Genomic DNA, 23,096 nt, shown 5'->3' with positions numbered 1-23,096 from the left:
TATTACGTAACTAATGAATGAGCCATCAAATATCTAAAACTTCCACAAGTTCAAAACAAAAACTTGTCAATTTGTTGGCTTTTCCGCTTTGGTGATTGCTCTGAACAAACAATTTTCAAAAGTCAACAAATATTCCGAGTGCGATAACATCGACTAGGACTTTGAAAAAACAATTTTCAGTACTTCACAACGTCCGGGGTACTACTTACAGATAAGCTGTTTCCAAAACACCGGCACCCTGAGGGCTTACTTAACCAAGTAGTTAAAATAATACAAAATATTATCATATTATATAAAATATAGTAACATAATAATAATAAACATAAAAACAACCAATTATGCTTATGACTTATTATTATTAATATAACAATTATTAAAAATAGATTAAAACTGAACGAATTATCTTGATAAAAGATAGATAATTGAATCTCAAAATTATTACACTAGACTACGAGCTCGTTGGACAGTTCACAAAAACTGTGGAATTTAATGAACAATTGTCGCAATAATTTCATGGGTTGCTGTAACGGACGGCAAAGCTTTCGACGGATGATAAAGGACAACCATTACTGCAGAAAACAAACTATTACTAGAGAGAAACAAATGGTTCTTTCTGGTATACTTCTTTAAACAATATACTACTTTATGTTTATATTTGTCAATGCCTTAAACTGTATTATCTACATAATTCACACATTTTCTACTTGTAATTACTCTATAAGTATTAATGAAAGTTAGACCTGCATTGGCAGCCATGATGATATTTGATCTATACAATGAATGTTACAATATAATAAAAAGAACTTAGTTGATCTGTTCGGCACCGTAACTGTTTGTTGCCGGTACCCAGGCACATAGGTACAACCACTAAAGAAGAAGCAGACGCAAAGTTAGCCACGAGACCAAACGAACCACTCAGGAGTACAACCAGCGGAAATAAAAATACAGTTGCCAGATAATAAAAAAACAGGTGAAGAATCCGCTCGACCGAAAGAAACTCATCAAAATTACTTTTAAATAAAAAAATTGGTCCCTGAACAGCGGAGGATGGGCGTAGAAGAGAAAATGGCATACTTATCAAGTTGCATGTAAGTCACACCAGCATCACACATGGGCACCTCCTAACAGGGAATTGAGCAGGTGCCTGGTTTGTAGCGAAATTGTCACTATAAGTTATATAATAACGAAATGTAGACAAATCGCTGTTCCCATGTAACCATAAATATTTTAAACAATCATAAATGGAGATAGTTATCCAAGTTATTTATTGGAATGAATGTATTTCTTAGCAATAATGGAGGATCCAGACCCCTCGATCTCAGAGGAATATCGAGTACTCGGGAACGAATGAATGAGATGTTGTATGTCTCATTTATTGGCTTGAATAAAAAGGGTGAATGATAAGAGCTGTTTATTAATGTAATGAATGAAATGTTATTTATTAATGTGTAAGTAAAGCTCCCGAAGAATATCAAGTATTCTGAGGCTGTGTGAATGAAGTCTGATTTGTGAATATAATTTATTAGCGTGAATGTCTTTACCTCGAGGAATATCGAGTACTCTAGGACTCGTGAATAACATCTAGTGTACGAATAATTTATTTTTTTGAATGTCACGGTTCCTTCATCAATTACCCCAAGGAATATCGATTACTCTGGGGCAGTGTGAATTTCGGGGAGCTATTTGCCCCAATTACCCCGAGGTATATCATGAGTCAGGGGCAGCGTGAATGTAATTTATTAGCGCGACAGAAAGGGCTCTGTCCTCAATATCCCCGAGCAATATCGTATTCACCAGGGCAGTGAGAATGTAATTTATTGGCGTGAATGGATGTATCTTTTTCCCAACGAAGAATATCGAGTATTTGGAGTATTATTAACGCTCAGCAGATAACCCTGTTTTTACATGTTCTTATTTCTGTTATATGTGTAAAGTTTGTGGGTTTATTACATGAACATTTTTTACAAGGCTTTGAGTCACGACCACTCAAAGGCGTACATATGTTTCACACAAACATATTTTGGCAGCATCGTGAGCAAAGTGAATTTGAGGGAACAAAATACTGAAAGAGAAGAAAAGAACAACAAACAAGAAGCTGCCGATGACCAATATAGTTTGCCGTACCTAAAAATATGAATAGAATTATATTATCTCACGATATATAAGTTAACTTTCTTAAACCATCTGAAATTTTTGTTTTAATTTATTGCTATAAATTAAGTAATAAAAAATGAATAATCCAATTTTTAGTGCTTTTGAACACACATTTAAAATGAGTTTAAAAATGCTAATAAATTGAAAATAAATTTCTTGATCACTTTAAGAAGGGCTTTTATTAGTTTCCTCGTCGGAGGTCGCAAAATAAAAATAATAAACGTAATACGCGTTTCCTCCTTTTATGAGGTTCGTCGGCTCTGCTGGAGGTTGAATATCGATTTGGGTTACTGGGCGATTTTCGTCTACCGCAAACACAGGGAATGATATCATCTCGTCCTACGACATTCAAATGAAAAACTATTTCGCATTGCAGTAACAATGCTGGCCTGGGTTATCAACTAATGATATTGTGGGAAAATAAAATTGGAAATCATTGCTTAAAAAACGTACTGATACGATTTTCAAAATTAACCTTTAGCATGTTACATTAATTAGGATATCAGTCAAAATTCCCTAGAAAGTTTGATATTATCAAATAAACGGACCTTTCTCAATACAAACAAGATAAATACATAATTTAATGACAATGATGGGGCGTCGGTGGCCGCAACGGTTTAGGCGTTGACACGGCGCTCATCACTGTAGGGTAAAGGTCCCGGGTTCGAATGCAGGGCCGCTGGATTCGAACCCGACATACTTACAAATGGGCTTTTTTCAAAAACACCGGCACCCTGAGGGTTAATATGACCTCTGCTGTTGCGAACCCTCGTAAAAAATGATATTGATACGTCACTTTACGACATAGGATCCGGGAAGTTCGTTTTCTGTACAAATATCATATGTTGTATTTTTGTGGGTCTTTCATTCCAGCCGGGTCACATGTTAGTAATTATTTCTAAGTCCGTGATCTGAATTACTGATGGGCTGATAAGGTGTTTACTGTGAATTCAAACTTAACAATTTCTATTGACAACTTGACAAACTCAAAATTGACAAAATTTATCCTTTCATAATTTACTACCATCTTCCTTTCTGCATATATTTGTTTATTTATGTTATGCTTTCATACACTCGCACACGAAAAAATCTATTAAAAGCCCAACAAATGCACCTAAATCAACATGAGATTAGCCACGTTCCCTAAAATCAACTGTGTTAATACTATTAATGGATTCCGTAGATAAGATTAGAAAACTCGACCCGAAGATGCGTTTGGGTTTACGATTTGAGATAAGCTGAGATATCAACCTTAACAACAGGTTATTTTATAAACATACTCTACATTTTGGGCAGTTTTTATTATTTACGTTATTTTATTAACACAAGAAACCTTCATTTCAATTTTGTGTTACCATGAGTGAGACTTCCAACGTTCTGAAAAGTGGACGAAGTACTGTAGTTATTTGTTAAGAAATTACTTGATCTGCCCATCCCAACACATAAATTATACATTTAATAACTTCTGTTGCACTGGTTAACCTTTATTTTTCTATACTTTCAAAGCGGTATCATCTTCGAAAGCAAGTTTGTCCCGAATAACAGCTCTATAAATTATATTTAAAAAAATTTCGTGCTTCGCTCATTGGTAATCTCTATGTAAGTGTACCCTCCCCTAACTTCACCAATCTTGCTCGATGGCTAGGTCGATTTCCAATCTTTTTATCAAGCACAAGCCAGGAATATAAAGATAACGGCTAATAATAAAAAGTGCACACAATTGAGAATTGTTCCCTAAACAAACCCTTCTCATGGCTTCACAAAGTTTAACCTAAATGTAAATTACTTCCGAAGCTAAGCACTTTCGGAATTTCGGTGGTTCAGAACTCAGATGTGGAGTTCTTAGTTTGAATTCAGCCTAGTGGTGAAAGAGTATTATGGCATCTGTTCATTTTGCAAGTCAAGGTCGATCGAAACCTTATTCCACTTCATCATGGTCCGATGCACTATCTGGGATGAGAAACGATGTCCATTTTTTCGAATGGACAGGACTCAATTTTCGAATGGCCATACAGTTCGCCCGACACGGCTAGAAGTGCAGGTTTGAACTTGTTCAACTTTTTAATTTTTAAACAGAAAATATATACTATTTTTATAAAATAAACTTTAAATTGCAATTTTTTTCTCCACTTTGCTTCTATAAAATCTAACTAATTATATAATCATAGATGATTATGCCTTCTAATATGATTTTATTTGATTTTATATGTTTTCCCATCCCACAGTAACGACCGCGAGCAGACAGATTTTAAATCTTTGTAATTAGTTATACTTAAAATATCAACAAAATCTCAAATGTATTATATGTAAATAAAGCTTTCTCTATTAAATATTCTATTATTCTTCGCCCATCCGTTTACAAAGAAATCGAAAGGAAAAATAGTGACGATTGTTCTATTCACATTTACACCGATGGAAGCAAAATAGATGGGAAATCAGGATGCCCCTTTGTCATACATGTGGAAAAAGTTCTAATGTCTAAGAGTACTACAAGTTGGCCTGGCGCTGCTCTAACAACCAGGCAGAGAGCTAGTCAATGGGGATAGAAGATGCACCTAAATAGGTTCAAGTAAAAGCTGTCGGAGGGTTCCGTGGGTGGTTATCAGCACACACAGCCATACTTTTATTGACTTGCTAAGACCTGAAAACGCACGACAAGGACAGTCTAAAGCATTTGGAACATGTTAACCTATCTGGAAAGAAAAGTATGGAAAATCTCAAGAAAATGGATTAAGGCGCAAATCGCATAGAGGGGAATGAAGAAGCGGCGAGAAGCAAGGACATAACGGAAACTTTCAACCTGGCACCGATACTACTTGTATTAAGAACAACCCGAGATAACCTCCAACCAAAATGGAATGAAATGTGGCAGAACAATGACAAATCACACTAAATAATGTTTAGTTTTTCTCTGGTCACGAAAAAAATAAAGTACGCCCAAAAAGGTTCAAGATCACGAGGATGACTCTTTCGGATGCACATGGGGGCCGAGCCCAAACATGGGGACACATTATCGACGACTACCAAGGTACAAGGAACGACCCGATTTGATGCGTGCTATAGTGTTACACGGAGGACAATGGCCACCAACATTTTTAGCAATAATTAATACATTTAACGACGATTTTTTTTATTTATTAAAAACCTTAACTTTGATTTAACTTAAATTTTCAAAATATAATACTATATCAAGCTATTTATGTGCAGTGCTAATAATTATATTTGAAAGGTATATAAATATATATTATAATGATTGTAAAACATGTAATATATGTCACAGAGAGCTTGTGGTAAATAAATTCCATCTCATTAGGGGTACTAGTAAGAAGAGAAAAAATTCTATATTCTACAATATGCGCCAACGCAATTAGGCAAACAATATACATACAAGAATACATCAGAAATACCTTAAAAAGAAAACCTATTAAATATTGAAAGTCTAATTGTAAGATAAATTTTTAAAAAGGTACTGGCAGTACTTAACAGAAATAATTGTTGATATTTTATCAATTTCTCCTCTCAACAATTAAGATTAAGTACAGCTGAGCTAGAGTTGAGTTCTCAAAACGTATCAATATTATGATAATTTGGAGATCGTGAGATGCGGTCTGGTGTGTCGAAGGTTTTAGAAAAACATTTTCTTTATCGTGCCAACGTTTCGATCTTTATTGAGATCATCTTCAGGGCCTGGGATTTATAAACAGTCTTTAAATTAAACAAATACATGTAGGATGTGAAAAAAGTGTGTGGATTGTTTTATAGCTTCCAAAAACTACAAAACAATCTACACACTTTTTTCCAAAATTAAAGATCCCACACCAGTAACAAATAAATCTGATGTAATTTAAAAAATCAATTGTTTAAATTGTCGGCAACTTACACGGTATTACACCCCAATATCTGGATAAGAGAGTAAAGCAACATATTTATGACTGAAAAAAACCCAAACAAAATCCTACAGCACTGGCTACCCACCATTTTGTACACCAACACAATTTTGACTTCAACAATCCAAAAATATTACACCCAGAACAAAACAAACATAAACGCAACTTTTTAGAAATGGTTTACATCAACAGAGATAAACACGGCATCAATTACAGAAAGGACACATGTAAACTCAGTCGCAGCTAAGCTAATATCATTAACCGAATTCAATATCGATAACATACATATCATCATCACATCACACAAAACATATAATATATAAAACAATCATTATATTCCACACACCAAACATTTCTACATAGTCTGTTTCTTCAACAATTTGGATTCCCTTTCCCTAATTATCCCCGTTTATATAATCCTGAAAGGATAATCAGGCCGAACCATTACCCATTTTTTCGCATTATCGGCTCCTTTCACCTCAAAGAAGCCGACTCCTCATATAAAATATCTTTCTATCCCTACTTCCTTCCCCACCCCTTCAAAATCCAACGTACATATATACATTAAGCATCAATATCTCACTGGCACTGTCAACACGACACACAATAATGACACAAGTACACAGAAAACAAGCACTTTGAGTGAGTACTAATACTTTGATTGAATCTAAAATTTCTAGCATTGTATAAATTCATTTTTTCACATCGTACATGTATTTGTATAATTTAAACACTGTTTATAAATCCCAGGCCCTGAAGATGATCTCAATAAAGATCGAAACGATGGCACGATAAAGAAAATGTTTTTCTAAAACCTACATAACACTAGACACACTTATCAGCATTCCTTACTCAGTCACTCCCTAACTCACTTCTCTCACGCACACTCCGTCCCTTTCCATCATCAACACTCTTCCACTCACTCTCTCTCTCTCTCTCTCTCTCTCTCTCACTCTCTCACTCTCTCTCCCTCACCCTCTCCTCTATCTATCTGATTGTCTATCTATTTCCCTCCTTCCCCACCACCTCTCCGACAGTTTTTTTTTTAACAAGAAAACATAACGTTCTCGGAGTAAAGTCTTAGATGTTAGGTTCACGTATAGAAGAACACTTTCACCAGTACTCCAAGTCGTTCACGAAGGAAGTCATGAAAGGTAAATGGCCAGAGCAGCGGTGGGTAAGATGAGGAATTAATATTTCAACCGACGGTCTTTTCAAAATGCATGACACTTATCTTTCACTTATAACTCAAAACCTTTCAGTATCATATTCTACACGAAGGAGAGTAATACATAATTAATAAACGGATAACGGAGGAAGTACATAATTAACATGAGTGTTTATCACTTAGAGGTTAAAACCATTTAGACGGCGCATCTGGGTAGATGATTACTGGGGACTGTTTCAATTAAGATGTTGCTTTAATTTATGGGCCGTGTCCAGAAAGAAACGCCTTTAACATGACGCGTGCTTGTGATGAATCACAGGAAAGAATGTTGAAGACGACAATAATTATCTGATAAGTATCGCACAAAATATTTGTCGATGTATTTATTGATTTTCAACCAAACCAGTTTAAATAAGCGTTTAAACGATCAGTTAAAATTATTATTTCGATAACATTCTGAAGTGTTTATGTACTGAAAAGAATTCATGAATGGTAGAATTCATAAATTCACCTTATATAAATCACTACATGAACAGGAATCATTAACTAATAAATAACACAAATCTGCTGATAAAAAATTGCTAATTTATAACATTATGTGTAATTTATATTGGATTTTGTTCAACGATTTCATTTTAAAGAGCAAAAGCCTGTCATTAAAAATATTTGAGTGTTGAGTGTGACGCGATTTGTGTTTTTGTTTGTTCTTAACGTGTTTCTATAATTTCAAGTGCGTTACGTCAATTGTTAATTATGATAACTGGTATTATTGGAAAAATACCCGCTACGATGATTAAACGAATGGTTCTGATCTTGACAAAAGGGGATAGTCATCTCACTATTCACAGTTCTATACAGAATAATTAAGTAATAAGTACAGCCAAAGACAAAAAAACCGACGCTCGTGTTTTGTTGAGCGGTTTGAAGCTGTTCAACGCTTGTTGGAGGCGGCGAACGATATCTAACCCGTCTCTTTAACACGTCCCATAATTGTTCTATAGAATTCATGTCATGAGAATGTGCTGGCTAATTCATTGTGGTAAATCCTACATTCTCCAATTAACGGGTGACAACTCGAACCCCACATGAGGTCGAGCTTTATCATGCATTAACACAAACTTGCCCCCCCCCCGATACATGGAGCGAATGGGACCAGTTTCTTCCAGAAGAACTTCCTCAACGTACCTTAGTGCAGCAAAGATCCATCCTATATGATTATCAGTTCGGTACGGGTATCAACGTTGATTCCACCCATACATAACTATCTTTGAAAAGGACTCTCATGCTTGGCACATGAAGGTCCACGTCTTCTCCACATACAGTGCCGCTCATCTTATTGCCGTAAACCAAAACGTCACTCATCTGTCAAAAGAACAAATTGTTCGAGAGTCCAAGCGAGCTGCTGATTTGCGATTAGCTGACTGCTAATCAAATGATGGTTCCATAGTGCGGTAATTGGAATAAAACGCTCTAGCGGACCTACATCGCGGTCGACCACTACCTCCTCTTCGATCAAGACTTCCTTTAACCTAATGGCCTTAAACCGTTGTAGACCATCGTGGACAGTAAAACGCGGCATACCCATGACTTGGACTATACAACGTCCGTCGTTGGCCAAAGCATCTGCCTGGGCGAGATCTTCTCGACTTAAAAGCATGCTTTTAGAAAAAATTATTTATTAATTTTTACTCAAATTTATTTATTTCAGCAAAGAAAATAATTTAAAAAACCAATTAACTCACACGAAAAGTTGGCTCTCTAAATGGTGAAGTTGGACTGATTTTCTTTAATTGTAACATAAAGATTGTAAAAGGATTAGTCATACCCTGTTAAGGTAAACAAGTTATTAACGTTGGGTTTACATTTTAAGTCAATTATTAATCTTTATGGATAATAAATAAACACAAGTGTTCGGTATTTTTGTGGGTGAATATTTAAATCAGTCATCTTGCAACAGACCCACACACAATGAAGATAGCGTGGAACCGAAACCCGTCTGATAGAACAAAATGTTCAGAAACGACCAAACTACGGTTAATCACCCCGCAGACTTTAAGAGAAAACCTCACGAACATCAAACTACTTAAAATCATGAAGAGACTGCTTCGAGAAACAACAATACGTACGCACTCGATCACAGCAAAACTTGGTAAATTTGAAATACAAAAAGTAGATTATTGAATTATCACATTGTAGGAAAAATCAACCGTAGTAATATTCCAATAATCCGTTACAATCGAAAGTAGACTTCCAATGACGAGTGTGTGTGTGTGTGAATCACCTGCCTCCTTGTTTACAGTCCGGGGTGCAGGCCATTTTCAATCTCCACACTGAAAGTTGTTTCAGGACTCAAGAAATACAGGAGTAAGAATACGTTTATAAATTGCACTGTACATATTTCTTTCAGTATGGCGAAATCTCGATATTCCATCATTACCATACATATCGATAATACAATCTAACTCTCAATCTAAGAAATCCAATAACCAACGCAATATATCGCAATAAATAGAGGACCCAGAAGATGCCATGTTCAAAAACAACAGTAAAATCAGATAGCATGAGACGGATTGTGTTTCAAAAATAGATGTTCGGTTGTCATCGCTTTTGACCTATTTTTTGATTAATTCTCCTGTTCAAGGACTCTTAAGAGTACCAGAGGGTCAGTATCGCTGCCGACACTTACCAATGAAGTAGTACACTTATTTTACATTTTTCATTCTTCTGTTAATGTCAGTTGGCCCGAAGGTCGGAGCGCCTCCGTTTGACAAACCGTTACACTGATTATTATACTGATAAGTGTGACAACAACTGTTAATTTATTTGAACATACCGCGGTCGGTTCGAAATAGTGATAGGATCCAATGAGTTGTACACAGGTCACTTACTGTTATATTCATGAATTAATAATAACCAATTAAAGTAGCAGCACGAACACATCGGACGAAAAGTATATTTTAAATAAACCACACACGAATAAATCAATGAGAGATCATTAGGTATTAACTGAAAATGTGGCAACAAACGAAAACAGATAAGACTTTTTGAAATAGGCATTTGTACTGAAACTACAAACAGTTCGCACAAAGATACAGAAGCCAATGGGAAACTATTGTCGGTTTGAAATTTTAACATTGGTTTGTTTTCATCATTCGGAAATATTGGCAGTAAACAAGTACAAATAGTGCAGATAAACACCTATGAGGAATATTCGAGAGACATATAGTTTATTTAAATCAGAAATATGCCTGCTCGCTACCAAGCTAAGTATAGTGGAAATTATGGAGGCATTGTTGAATATTGGAGAATACTTGCAAACAACTGTCAGACATTATTAGTACGGCGCAAAGGGTAGTCACCAATTATTGACCCTTAACGTAATTTTTCAAGTATTTTCCCAATAGCTTTTGTATTAATTAACCTATCTTTATATTTCAAAGTTTTTTTGTTTCTTCATCAATTGTTCACATGCAAAAGTAATTATCCACTGGGAACTAACCTATTATTGATATGTGTGTACCAATTTTTGACAGGGAAAGGAACCAGTTATTGACACCACATTCAACCATCAGATTAGTTCATTTTGAACAAAATATATTCATTTTATATCTTCATTTATTAATTTATTTTAATTACTTTCTTTAATTTACTTTTAATTCCTTTACGTATTTTATATTTATTAGTAAATTTTAAATTTTTTATAACACGTTACCTAAAAACGATAAAATAGATAGCGAAAATTACTTACGCAATTTTTAAACTGGTAGATATACTTTGGTACATTTTAATCGATCTTTAAAGAATTAGGCAATAAAACTTTTTTCTTAATTCCCAAACATTAGAGGCTTTGGCAATTTGGTAAATATGTTCTGCTGTTTCACTACTATCTCATCCTCATCAATTTGGAAAACAGTCTCCATTCTGTTACAAATACAAAAATAACGTAGTAAGCATATAAACCAAAGCCTCATAAAATTCCCAATTACTGACGAGTGAATAACGTTGAAGTGGCAATAACTGTGGTAACTGATCATTTTGAAGATCCAGTTATTAACCCCCCCCCCAAACAGATGTTGCTTTAATCGAATGAGTATTGTAAAAATAATATTCTTAGCATCAGGAAGTGGTATTAAAATGTGTGAAAAAGCAGAAATCAGCCTTAACGATACCAACCAATAGTATAAACAAAAATGTAGACTAAATGTTTTTTACATCGCAAGGATCTAGCATGCAATAGTTATAGAGAATTAGGCAATGAAACTCTGGTTTTTCTTATTCCCAATCAAAGGTTAGATATGTGGATTCATTTTTGTAAATGATGGTTCTACTCACTGATTTGTTGTTTACAACGATCCGGATTACGAGCATTAAACGACCATCGTCAGGTTGAATAAAGCTGTTTGTAAATTATTCAAACTGACGAAGATGGTTTAATGCTCGAAATCTGGATCGTTGTAAACAACAAATCTGTAAGTAGAACCATCATTTGCAAGAAGTGTAGAAATGGTGCTTGGAGATAAACAACTGTCAGAAAACTGGTCCGTTCATTTAAAATATTGAAGGGCCTGATAACTACCAACGTTTAGAATAATTAAAATTTTGGACTAATTTTGTGTACGTGGAAAAAGAAGCATTTTTCCAACATACGACTTCTTAATCTGCGTGAAATAAAAATTCCAGATAAATAACTGTCAGAATAGCAGTTATATGGACTGTTTGTTCTATTTATTAAAAAAGTAAGTATACAACAAATAAATCTAATCGATTTGAAATAGCATGCCATATAAATAAATTTAGAAGGAAATAACTACATCAACTATGCAATTATATGGAAGATACACAGTTTATTAGAAAAATAAATAAGCGAAATTTATGTGGGTTCGAGCCCATGCTAGCATAAATGGAAATGAAAAAGTGGGTACGTTTGCGAAAAAAGAACGAAGATGGGATCCAATTCGCTGTTCGGGGTTCTGCAAGCAGAATTCATAACCGGTCTGCATGGAAGGTATATTGAAGCTTGGAAACAACGATACAGAATCAGAAATATGAGGGGTTTACAAACAAATAAAACTCCATTTCTAAACAAACTTAGAGAATTGTGGAAAAACAGAAACCACGGATACCGGTATATAAAAACATGGAATAAATATAAAACCAGAAGTCATATAATAATGGAATGTCCAAAACAAACTCAAAAGGGAAGAGCTATTCAACGAACTAATGAACTAAAGCATCTACTGTTTGTTTCCAATTAATTATAAAAGTATTTTAGCCTCAAGAAATGTTCAATAATCTGGATTTTGCTATCGTCTGAATGAAAAGATCTAGATTATTCATGAGTTAAAAAGTGGTCGATACATCTAACACTTTAAACATCAAGAAATGTTAACATCTACAAGAAAGTACAAACATTTAAAAATAAAAAATAAAAAGGAAGTTTAGAATAACTAAAAATTAAAATCTGTTTAATTGTCTTAGCTCCGGCTCATCAGCTAACGCAAAAAAATTTATTAAAATTGTACATAGCCCTAATTACGAACACTTAGTATAGCGAGTCATATACCACGGTAGATTCTTAATATTTACGTGTTGATATGGTTTGAAAGGTACCATGAATGTATGAATGACGGAAGGACTTTGCGTTTACGAACACCTTGCCGGCCTCCAAACTTAGGTTTTTGTATATAAATTTTATATTAGTTTTAGGGGTGGGTACTCGGTAGTATATCGAGTTCTCTGAGTCCCACCAAACTTAGATTAGGTTATTGTTATGTAATGGGATTAATTTGTAAATGTAATTATTTAAAGTCGAATTAGGACCATATATACATGTGGGGAATGGTTAAATAGTAAAGGCAGCAAAGAATCCAACATGCCCCATCCAGAAGGGCAGAAGGGTGTTCATGAGTGCCTTCCAGCGGACACATGTAATAGGCAAGCCCAAGCATTTAGAAGAAAAAATGGGTATAATTGTACGTGAAAATTGTTCAATTTTTTTATTAGACGTACCTAACTTCATTCACTTACAATCCTAATAAAATTATTGTATTTATTGACCCGATTTACTAGTTTGTTCGCATATAATCGCCGAGTGAGCTGTTTACAAAAATGCCCCGAACCTATTAACTTCAACAATATCCTTGTCTAAATTTATATTTCCCATTTGATACGTCGAGAATATTTCACAGGTTTAGCCCTGCGGGAGAGCAATGAGGGTGGCATTAGTATAAGAACCGTGTTAAAATAGATACAGCCACTCCTGCGTTAGATTTCACGACGTAAATCTTTTTCAAATACTATTTTTGGCTCATTTAATAATCCCAATGCCGATGCGTAAACCTGTAAATGGATTAAATATTATCTCTCGTCAAAAATATGACAGCTGTTTATGCGTAGTGCTACATGTAGAATATATTGTGACCGAAGTTAATTAAATTCTGGTTCAAAGGAATCTCAACGAGTTTGATGGTTTCCTTATTTATATACATACATATACATAAATGTAAATACATATTAGGAACAATATTAGGAAAATGTATTTTATTTACAGATACTCGAATTTATTTGTATTTACAGATGTCCCTACATATACAGTATAATAGCTTTTAAGAATGCACTGTGGAAAACACTTGGTTGACCTTCCTTGGTTGACACCGTCAAAGCAAGGTATAAAATAAATGCAAATGAAATATATATTTATTTGTTTAAAAAATATCACATATCATTAAGGATTTATAATTGTCACAGACATAAAATATGGAATCGTTATGGCACAGACAGTCCGCACTTGGTTAAATACAAAAGAGGACCGAATTACATTCAAAGTACGGTGACCGTAATTCTTATCCGCCTCGAAAAACAACTTCCATTTTCCATTCTTCATCCTTTAAAATAAATCTCCTTTATTCTCCTTCCTCACCCCTTAAATAACGCGCCGGGGGGTTCCAAAGACGTCCTCCCTCCATACGTCACTGCAAAACAAGTCCATTTTTATCTTCCAATATAAAGTTTGGTATTTCTTCTTTAATTTTGCTTTTCTAAAGATTTTTATTTTAAAGGTTTGGTTCACTATTGTTCATTATTCAATTTCATCTTGAGATCTCGGAAGGTCGTATCCGTTACGTTTAGAAAATTTCCGCAATATAACGAGAAGAATGGAACATGGAAGTTGGGTTTTCCTGCAGCGAAACGCGGCGAATTTAAAAGGAGAAAAATTGATAAAGGTCAACAAATTTTTGGGAGTAAAGTAAAAGCTATTTGTATAAAGTGGACCGAGCTCCGGGTCAAGTAGAAAAAAAGTCTGGTAAACAAAGTACCACCTTGCATGTTTATCGATTCAGTTCTGCCATTGCGTTACGTTAACTGAATATTTTAATATTTATTAACTTTTCATAACAAATTAGAAAGATGTTTTAAGCCCTTATATAAAAAATAGTGCTATCAATCTAACAATATGTGCTATATTTCCCATTAAACAATTAAATAAAAATATATATACTACAAAAAAACGAACCCATATATGACATGCATAAAAAATTATTATTTATTCCGGGCTAAAATGAACTATAACTATTTAAAAACAAAATAATTAAAAAACAAAAGCACGATGAAAAGGAAAGTTAAGTCAAATTTCATCTTCAGATGAAACAGAATAATTGTAATTTCCGGGCCTTTATACAATTAATTATTAATTGAACCGCATTAACACTGTTGTTTATGTTTTTTCTTTCCAATTGGTTATCACAAAATTTTCGCTTGGTCCGTCTCTCCATGCAATTTTGGTAAAAGAATGTTAAAAAAATATACAGTAACATATATCAAACTTTAAGCGGATGCATTGTTATGACAAAAGATAAAACCAAAGGATAATTAAACTTCTATCTTTAGTGTTTAAATAGCCAAACAAATTTTGTTGAAATAAAAAAACGATAAATTTTTAATTAGTATTTTGTTAAAAAATATCAATAATTCCAGTATAAACCCACAAAAAATTCCGAAATTCTAATATTAAATTTGTTTTAAAAACGTAAACTATTTCTTCAATTAATTTTCTTAATTTTTCAGCAGATGAATGCATAAATGCATAACCGAGATTTCTTAGAATTTTGTAGAAATAACTTTTTAACTGTTGTTTACAACAATATTTATGTTCTTGCGATTTAAATGCACGTCGCGTATTAAAAATTAAATAAAGTACGCTAAGTTCAATTATGTAAAACATGAGCAATTTGTACAATACTTTCTCCTGCTTCGTTCAAGTCAAATAAGCGCAAGCTTTTGTAATACACGACCAACACTCGTTAACACAATGGCACACTTGAGCATATTTAAAGGTAATTGTAAAAAATATTTAAATTTTAATAGCGTATATGAATATCAATAATTAACATGATTAAAAAAAAAGCACGAGGCATTTTGTTATTGTTTACAATCCCGCAACGTTAAGGCCGCCCGAGTCCGTCGATGAAAAGTGAAATAAACGTAAAAATAGTGAACAAAAACCTTTTTCCTTTTTAATTCTAGGCGTCAAAAAGGAGGAAACAAAGTAAAAAAGCAAATAATTCAAAAAATAAATGAATAACAAAGAACATTATAAAATCAACGACAACAATTTGTATACACAGTGGTGTGGAAACGGCAAAGGGTCAAATATCTCACTATTATCATTACATTTATCTCTTTGGGAATTATTTATTTCTGTACATAAACCACATAGTGAATTTAAAAACGTCTGTATAAGTTATTGTTATTTTTAAAAAAAATTAATTTAAACTTTTTTTTTAGAATCTGAACTTTAATTAAACCATATTCCTACTGTTGAATAAACTAATTCCCACGGTGGCTATCATTTTCCTTAGGTATAAAAATAATTTAAAAAGCCTGACGTCGTCAATAAAACCTTTACAAAAAAAATTAAAGATTAGAAAGCAACCGTGCTTTCCAAAAGCAAACAAGGATCACAGAATGCATCCACAATACTAAAGAGAAATAATTATGATTAATCATGAATGAGACATGATTTTTTTAAAATACAAATCACTAGTGGTCTATTGACCAGTTCTATTACTCATACGACCCCCAATATTTCCAAATGGCAATGATGTGACTCAATACTTGCAATTACAGCGACCTTGGCCTTTTAAAAATAACCGTTATATTTAAATAATAGAAAAGACTACAAATTTGCAAATTTCAAGAAATCTAATTTTTTATACTGTTCGTTATTAATTTTTTTTCATTAATATATATTATATATGAGCAGTTAAATTTTGAGTTTTGATCATTTGTTATCAATTAGATATTAAAGGGAGGTAGATTGTTTAATTTTTATTTATTTTATATTAGTTACATTTAAAAGGTTGGCGGTGAAACAAATGTACAAAAGAGATCAATTTTTTTGGTCTTTAAACTTCGTAGGTGTTTTATTCGGGTGCTAGAACGACATATCGACACGTGATAACTAGGGGCCAAAAACAGCGAAACCGGGCGGGCACCGCAAAAAAAAACGTCAGAGACCGTCTGACAACTGAAGGATCGAGTTCATTTTCCACACCACTGCGAAGTCAAGGTTGTCGAAACGACACAGCGCCACTTACCTCATGAACGACCCCATTCAGGTTCAATGCAGTCAAACATGTCAGGCTTACAACACGATTTATGTCAGTCACTAAGAAAATCTTCGAGCGGGAGAGAATACAACCAGTCGCCATATTCCCATTCCTCAGACTGGATGACTGCCGCGGTCGACTGGTGAAGGCGAGACGTTCACGAGGTGACCCGCGAGAAGCGCCCCATGCGACTAATGCCTCCAGTCCCTCCTAGTTTCAAATGTTAGTCGTGCAAAATCGGCTGCAAAGCTCTTTCCTTTCCTAATTCTGCACAGTTGTGAGCTTCAATTTTTTTCGCGAAATTAAGTTTTAAGTTTGCCCCTAGGGATTAGCTTCTTACTACCATTTTTTCTCCTTAATACGCTTCGATATTTTTGGTTCGATTATAACTACAACCGCAACATTGTTTCAAAATCGAGCCAACAAGTTTTTCCGAATCTGAAAATACTGAAAAGTAAGCTGATCTCGTTGTAGAACGAGGATTTGGCAAAATTTGTTCATTTTCGACGTTGCAACAAAGAACATGTAAACCGAATATAATTTAAAGGGATTTCTGTGTAGGGTCGCAACTTCGGTGTCTGGTAACACAGCTTCGAAAATAACAACTCATTTATCACTAATTATTCATTAATTAACATTTCCGTATTTGACAATTCAGAATGGGGAGAAAAATTATTAAAACCTTAGTCGATGAATTTTGGATTACGTAGCTACGGATTTGGGATCACGAATATTAACGAAATGTTTTTGGTGACTAGGTAGAAAAATATAACGAGTCCATGCGTTCTTCCCAATGAACCATAGGAGCCAATAAACAAAGTAATATATGGTTTTTTTGGTTTCTTGACCTTCGTGGTGCATTGTTTTAAGGTTATTATTCTGTAAATTAGATGAAATTTTATTTGCTGAAGGGAGACGTTTTATGCTAACACGAATTAGAAAAATATTAGACACCTGTCCGAGCTTTTTACCAATGAGCCATAGCAGCCTAAAAAAAAGTAAAATATGAGACGTTTAGTTCCTGGCCTACGTTGAGACCCCTCGATCGACAGGCGTCGAGAAAAAATAAATGTTAGGCGAGTTATGTAATTTTTTAAACTGTTTTTCTACCATTATTGTGCATATATTTCAAAGTTATTTATATAAGTAGAGTTGTATTTGTATGTATATAGAATGAAAATTTGCCGAAGTAAAACAGGGATCAGAAACATCTGAGAAGTGCCTTGCCACACCGGTCAATATTCATTCCTCTGTAGTGCATAATTTTTACTTCTGACATACCCATAAATGCGATTGCACTTACTGCAACATAAGCAGATGATACCGCGACATTAGCACATCGTCCCTCTTCTACCCAAACTTCCGTTATGTCAACAATCGAAAAATGCAGCAATCTTCGGAAAATGCTCAAATCTTGGAAAAATTTGGATGTACATGTACCTAGTATTCGGCCAAATATTACAATATTCAAAGATTAACCCTGACATCCTTACAAATGGACTTTTTTATTCAAAAACAACGGCACCACCCCGAGGGTTCATTTAAAAAAAAAAAAGTTTAAAAAAAATTACGATTAATTATTTCTGTCCCTTCTTATAGTTTTTTAAAAACAATTAGAATTTGTTTTAAGCAACGCTTAAACCCATTACATACGATGTCCAGTCACAATCAAAAATATACATTTTTGGGCTGGATTCGCCGGGTTCCAGCCCAGATTTTTTTAGAGGCGACATTTTTGCCATTATGTGTTGTTTATGAAGTTCTACTGTCCCTTGTACTTTCAAGTAAATCGGTGGAAACGTTTCAAATTTATCACTGTTTATTTGGAGATCGTGAGATGCAGTCTGGTGTGACGTCACACCAGACTGCATATCACGATTTTCAACTAATCATTAACTAACGGTCTCTAAACACCACACATTTATCACTGTTTGTGATTTTCGAAATAAAAAATTACAGGCATCTGGAAGGCGAAAAATTGGAGAGAAATTATTGATTTGTGATTATTTCACAAAATTTATTCAGATGTTTTTAGGAGTGCAAAAATCGAATATCAACGTTGTTTTACATTAAAAAAATGTTAACCAACTTTGGTATTTGTGGCTTGGTCATAAATTATGCATTTCATTATCAAAGATATCCATGGCCAGCAGCATTGTATGTCAAATACAATTTTGAAGCGTGACGGGGCGACTTAGCAAAGTAAATTGATTTAAAGCAAGAAACAAAGTCATATCCGTTTTTTGCACTTTGGTAACTTTAAAATGAAACCATCGATCTATCGGAACCTATACAGGGGTTTAGAACCTTTTAAACTAGTATAATCAATGGCATAATTTTGACCTTCGTAAATAAATTAGAACTGGAGATTTAAAATCAAAAGTTAGAGGTGATTTTGTTGATTTTACCCTTATTTTCACTGATAATGAAATAACATTAAACGTTGTTTATATACGTTGAAAGACGCAAAATATAACTTTCCAATGACTATCCTCACATGGAATTTGGATAAAATACAGAGTTCCTGGAAGAACATGCATACAAGAGCAAAAGCCTGGCCATTATCAATAGATGGCAGCCAACCAAAAGTACTCTGGAGAGGAATATATGATAATTGCTGCTTTGTCTTTATTAACTTATGCAACTTTTCATTCTACTGAATGAGCTTTCAACCTCCTCAGGTCATAACCGACCTCACTTGATTCACAAGGAGTATTTTGAATGTGAATGAATATTTGATGCATTGGTCAACTATGATAAAAATTGGGTATTGTGTAATAACTGAATGGCATTAAATGATGATTAATAATGCCAATATTCATTTGGGTTTTTACATTCTTGTAATTTCTCTTACGTAGCAATTGATTCAAGGTACTTGAAAATTTAAAAATAAAAATTAAAAAACTTTTCATACTAGATTTATCAACTCAAATGAATGATGCATATCCTGTGAATTTCAGAAATGCAAATAAAGCAAGAAAATTTTATTTTTATGATATAAACAAGTTATGTTTTGTGTGCATACATGCATTAAATTATACATCCTTCTCGATTGATCCTATTGAGAAAAACTAAGAACATTGTGGTTTAAGACAAGCAAGTAAACATGAACCTACCTTATTGATTTTTTTTTAAATTTTATTATTTTAATATTTAAGATGGGTGGACTAACAGCAAGAATAACACCAAAGGAGAACTCTTTATTAATTTTTCTTTTGAAAAACTTTTAATAGTTAAGAACATTTTTAATGCTGAAAAATACTTCATGTCCTGCTCATGTTGTTTTGTATTTCCATACGATGACTGAAACTCATTCTAACAACAATACACTAATGTATTTTGGCCTTAGGCTATTTTATGTGGAAGATACATTTCAGATTTCTCGATTACATGAATAAAAAAATCAACTTTATTTCTTAACTTTTTCAGATTATTTTCTACAAAATTTATACTTCATGTAAATGAGAATAAGATTATAAAACATTTTCCAGTTAGAAATTATAAAGTAAGATGACTGCTTAACACTTGTAGGAGGTGTAACAGATAATATGACATAACAGATACACAAACTTCCATGCATCCTTCTAACAAAAAAATAATGCATTAAAATCACAATTAACCACGTCAGTTGTGTTATGATGCAAATGCTTTTATACAGTTTATATTAAAAGATATGTTACCAAGGAATTATGAAAAAAGTGGAGAAAACAAATTGTTCTTATTAAATTCACTAGTTTCGTGTTCCGCTTGACCAAATAATATCTTACAATTATATAATTGTAATTATTGTAAATTAATTATTGTAACTTGTTCTATTTGCTTTTTCATCATACTCAGGAAACAGATTTTGGCTTGATTAGAATTTTAACTTAATATGGTGTTTTTGCTTTAATCTGAGGAGAAGCATTGAAAAATTTCATCTTGAAAAATAAAATAGCATAACATGAACAACGGTGGACATGTTGAAATTTATAAAACTAATTTTTATATAAGGAGGGTATATTAGTTTTGAAAAAGTAACTCTTCCTCATCTAACTGACCTTTTTTAACACTTTTATTGCATTTTATGAACAATTAAAAATAGACATGCCATTTTATTGATGTATAAAAATGATTTTTAATAAACAAATATTAAAAATTTAAAAAAATTGTTCTCTATTTAAATATTTAACTTAATCATGGTTATGTTTATATTGAGAATATACTATGATGATGACCTATGTAACTTTAATAGTAATTATCATTTTGATAATATGCCTCAACATTTTAGTATATATTAATATACCTTTCAATATTAACAAGTCTTAACGAACAAGTTCATTTAATAATTATTTGTTTTCAGAAGAAACCTTAATCCTCCAAACAAGTAGTCAGTTTTCAAATATTATTAAATATTTCGTTAATTGCGTCATTTATAGATGTTCTATTATCATTGAATTAAAAAATAAAAATAAAATGATTTTAACTCAGGATTCCCAAACTGAATTTAATGTATAAGACTAATGAAGGCAATTACATAGAATACATAACATTACACTACAGGCTTAAGGACAAATTAAGTTTATTAGCAAAGAATGCAAGGTCTAGAACTAGAAAGCTCTTAAAGAAGCAGATCTTGATTTTTTTAAATTCTGACTATAGACGATTTACCAATATAAGGTGATCAGTGTGACACTAAATAAATATAAATATGCATGTACTTCTATACAATTTCTTACAATATTAATATTTCATTTCCATAAACTGAAGTAGCCAAATTAATGACTAATAAGGAGACAAAGCATAACAGAATTGATATAAAATACTATAGACGTATGTAAAAAATCAGAGGTAGGGATATTTGTAAGAAAGAAAAACACTCAGTTCCTTCGTCCAGTTTTTCATGATTATACCACTTCATCAAAACTTTGAAACTATTTATAATAATCGACACAGTTTCTTTTAGGGGTAATCCCCTTCAAGGGTAAATTTATGAGTTTTAGCTTAGTAGAGTGGACGAGATCTACCACTCATCTCATTCTACATTACAATTGTGTAATGAAATTTCAAATTCACCTTATTATATGTTTCATATACAGTTGCAATATTAAGGTTGATATCTATCACTTCAATAATAAAATAATTGTATGTAATTACAAAGGGAACCTTATTAACGTATTCTAAAGAGACAGGTACCCAAAACAGTCATATTATTTTGACAAGCAACTTGACAAATGTTGAGATCATTTAAGAATTTATTTTTCAATAATATGTAAAATTATCATTGATAATGATGAGTAAAATGTAGACTGTTATACCTAACAATACACAAAAAATATCAATGTAGCTAAAAAAAAATAAAAAATAAAAATGGTTATTTGTGGTTTTGTTGTATTAGTTTAGCAGTATGTAGTTAGTGCCATGTGTTGTACTTGGCAGTATCCTTGTTAATGTTTACATTGTTACAACTACTCTATTATTACTTAAACTAATGGTTCGGAGGCAGGCAATGCATTTTTCACTTTGTCTTCCTCATTTTATTCACACCAACAAATACATTCACCCAAAACCATGTGTTTACTATTCTAAGTTAACCTAATATTGTTTTGACAGGTATATGGGTCGGAACTCAACGTTCCACACAGACTGTGTCCATACACACTTATCCACCCAGGAAAATAAATATATTCATGCTGTTCTCATCTTCAGAATCATCCTCCATATTATGACTATAAATTATAACTGAACTTATTCAGTGGATATTAAGATTTGTTTTAGCAGAGGATATTGTGTATTTAAAGGATGTAAAATAAATATGTTTTTATTAACAAAATTATAGGAGATTATTTTAAAAAACATGACCTAAACATGGTTCAGCCCAACTGCCAGATGGATTACTATAAAATAAATAGGTTACTATAAAATAAATAAGAAAAAAGAAAAGAAAATCTGGCTAGTCAGCAAGGTGATCAAACAGAACAGTCATCATGAATGGTTGAAAGAACACAAGCCAATGAGCATACAAAGATACTGATCCTAGCTTCTAAAGCAATTATTTTAGCCTACTTTCTATCTAAAGAATATAAAACGATCAAAATAAATGATAAGTGAAGTTGGTACATAAATCAAGTCTGTAGTCATTTCTAAATAAATCGTATCGTTCAAATTTATGCCAGGAAGTGCAAATAATTTCTGGATAAAAACCTTAAAAAATTTTCAATTACTTCGTATTGTTGGTAGACACATCTGGCAACTGTAAAGGCTGGTACACACTCGTGGACAAATTGCTCAACACGTGTC

At 33.1% G+C, this 23,096-nt stretch overlaps 1 protein-coding gene across 5 annotated transcripts in view; it reads right to left on the bottom strand.

The window, feature by feature from the left end:
- LOC106671048 (calcium uniporter protein, mitochondrial) overlaps nt 1–23,096 on the bottom strand; it is a 259,353-nt gene that overhangs the window by 212,062 nt on the left and 24,195 nt on the right. For 2 of the 5 annotated variants that reach the window (XM_014401810.2, XM_014401809.2), the window contains exon 1: nt 16,806–17,001. The exons of 2 other annotated variants lie outside the window; for them this stretch is intronic. In XM_014401810.2, the coding sequence (XP_014257296.1) occupies nt 16,806–16,919 (114 nt within the window). In that variant the 5' untranslated portion in view covers nt 16,920–17,001. Of the gene's footprint in view, nt 1–13,887; nt 14,181–16,805; nt 17,002–23,096 lie in introns of those variants that run through there. One more of the 5 variants, XR_001341159.2, reaches the window with a different exon arrangement.

Source organism: Cimex lectularius, unplaced genomic scaffold (assembly GCF_000648675.2).
Source record: "Cimex lectularius strain Harlan isolate CLEC.00 unplaced genomic scaffold, Clec_2.1 scaffold46, whole genome shotgun sequence".
Taxonomy (NCBI): domain Eukaryota; kingdom Metazoa; phylum Arthropoda; class Insecta; order Hemiptera; family Cimicidae; genus Cimex; species Cimex lectularius.
This window is presented reverse-complemented; position numbering and strand designations above follow the sequence as displayed.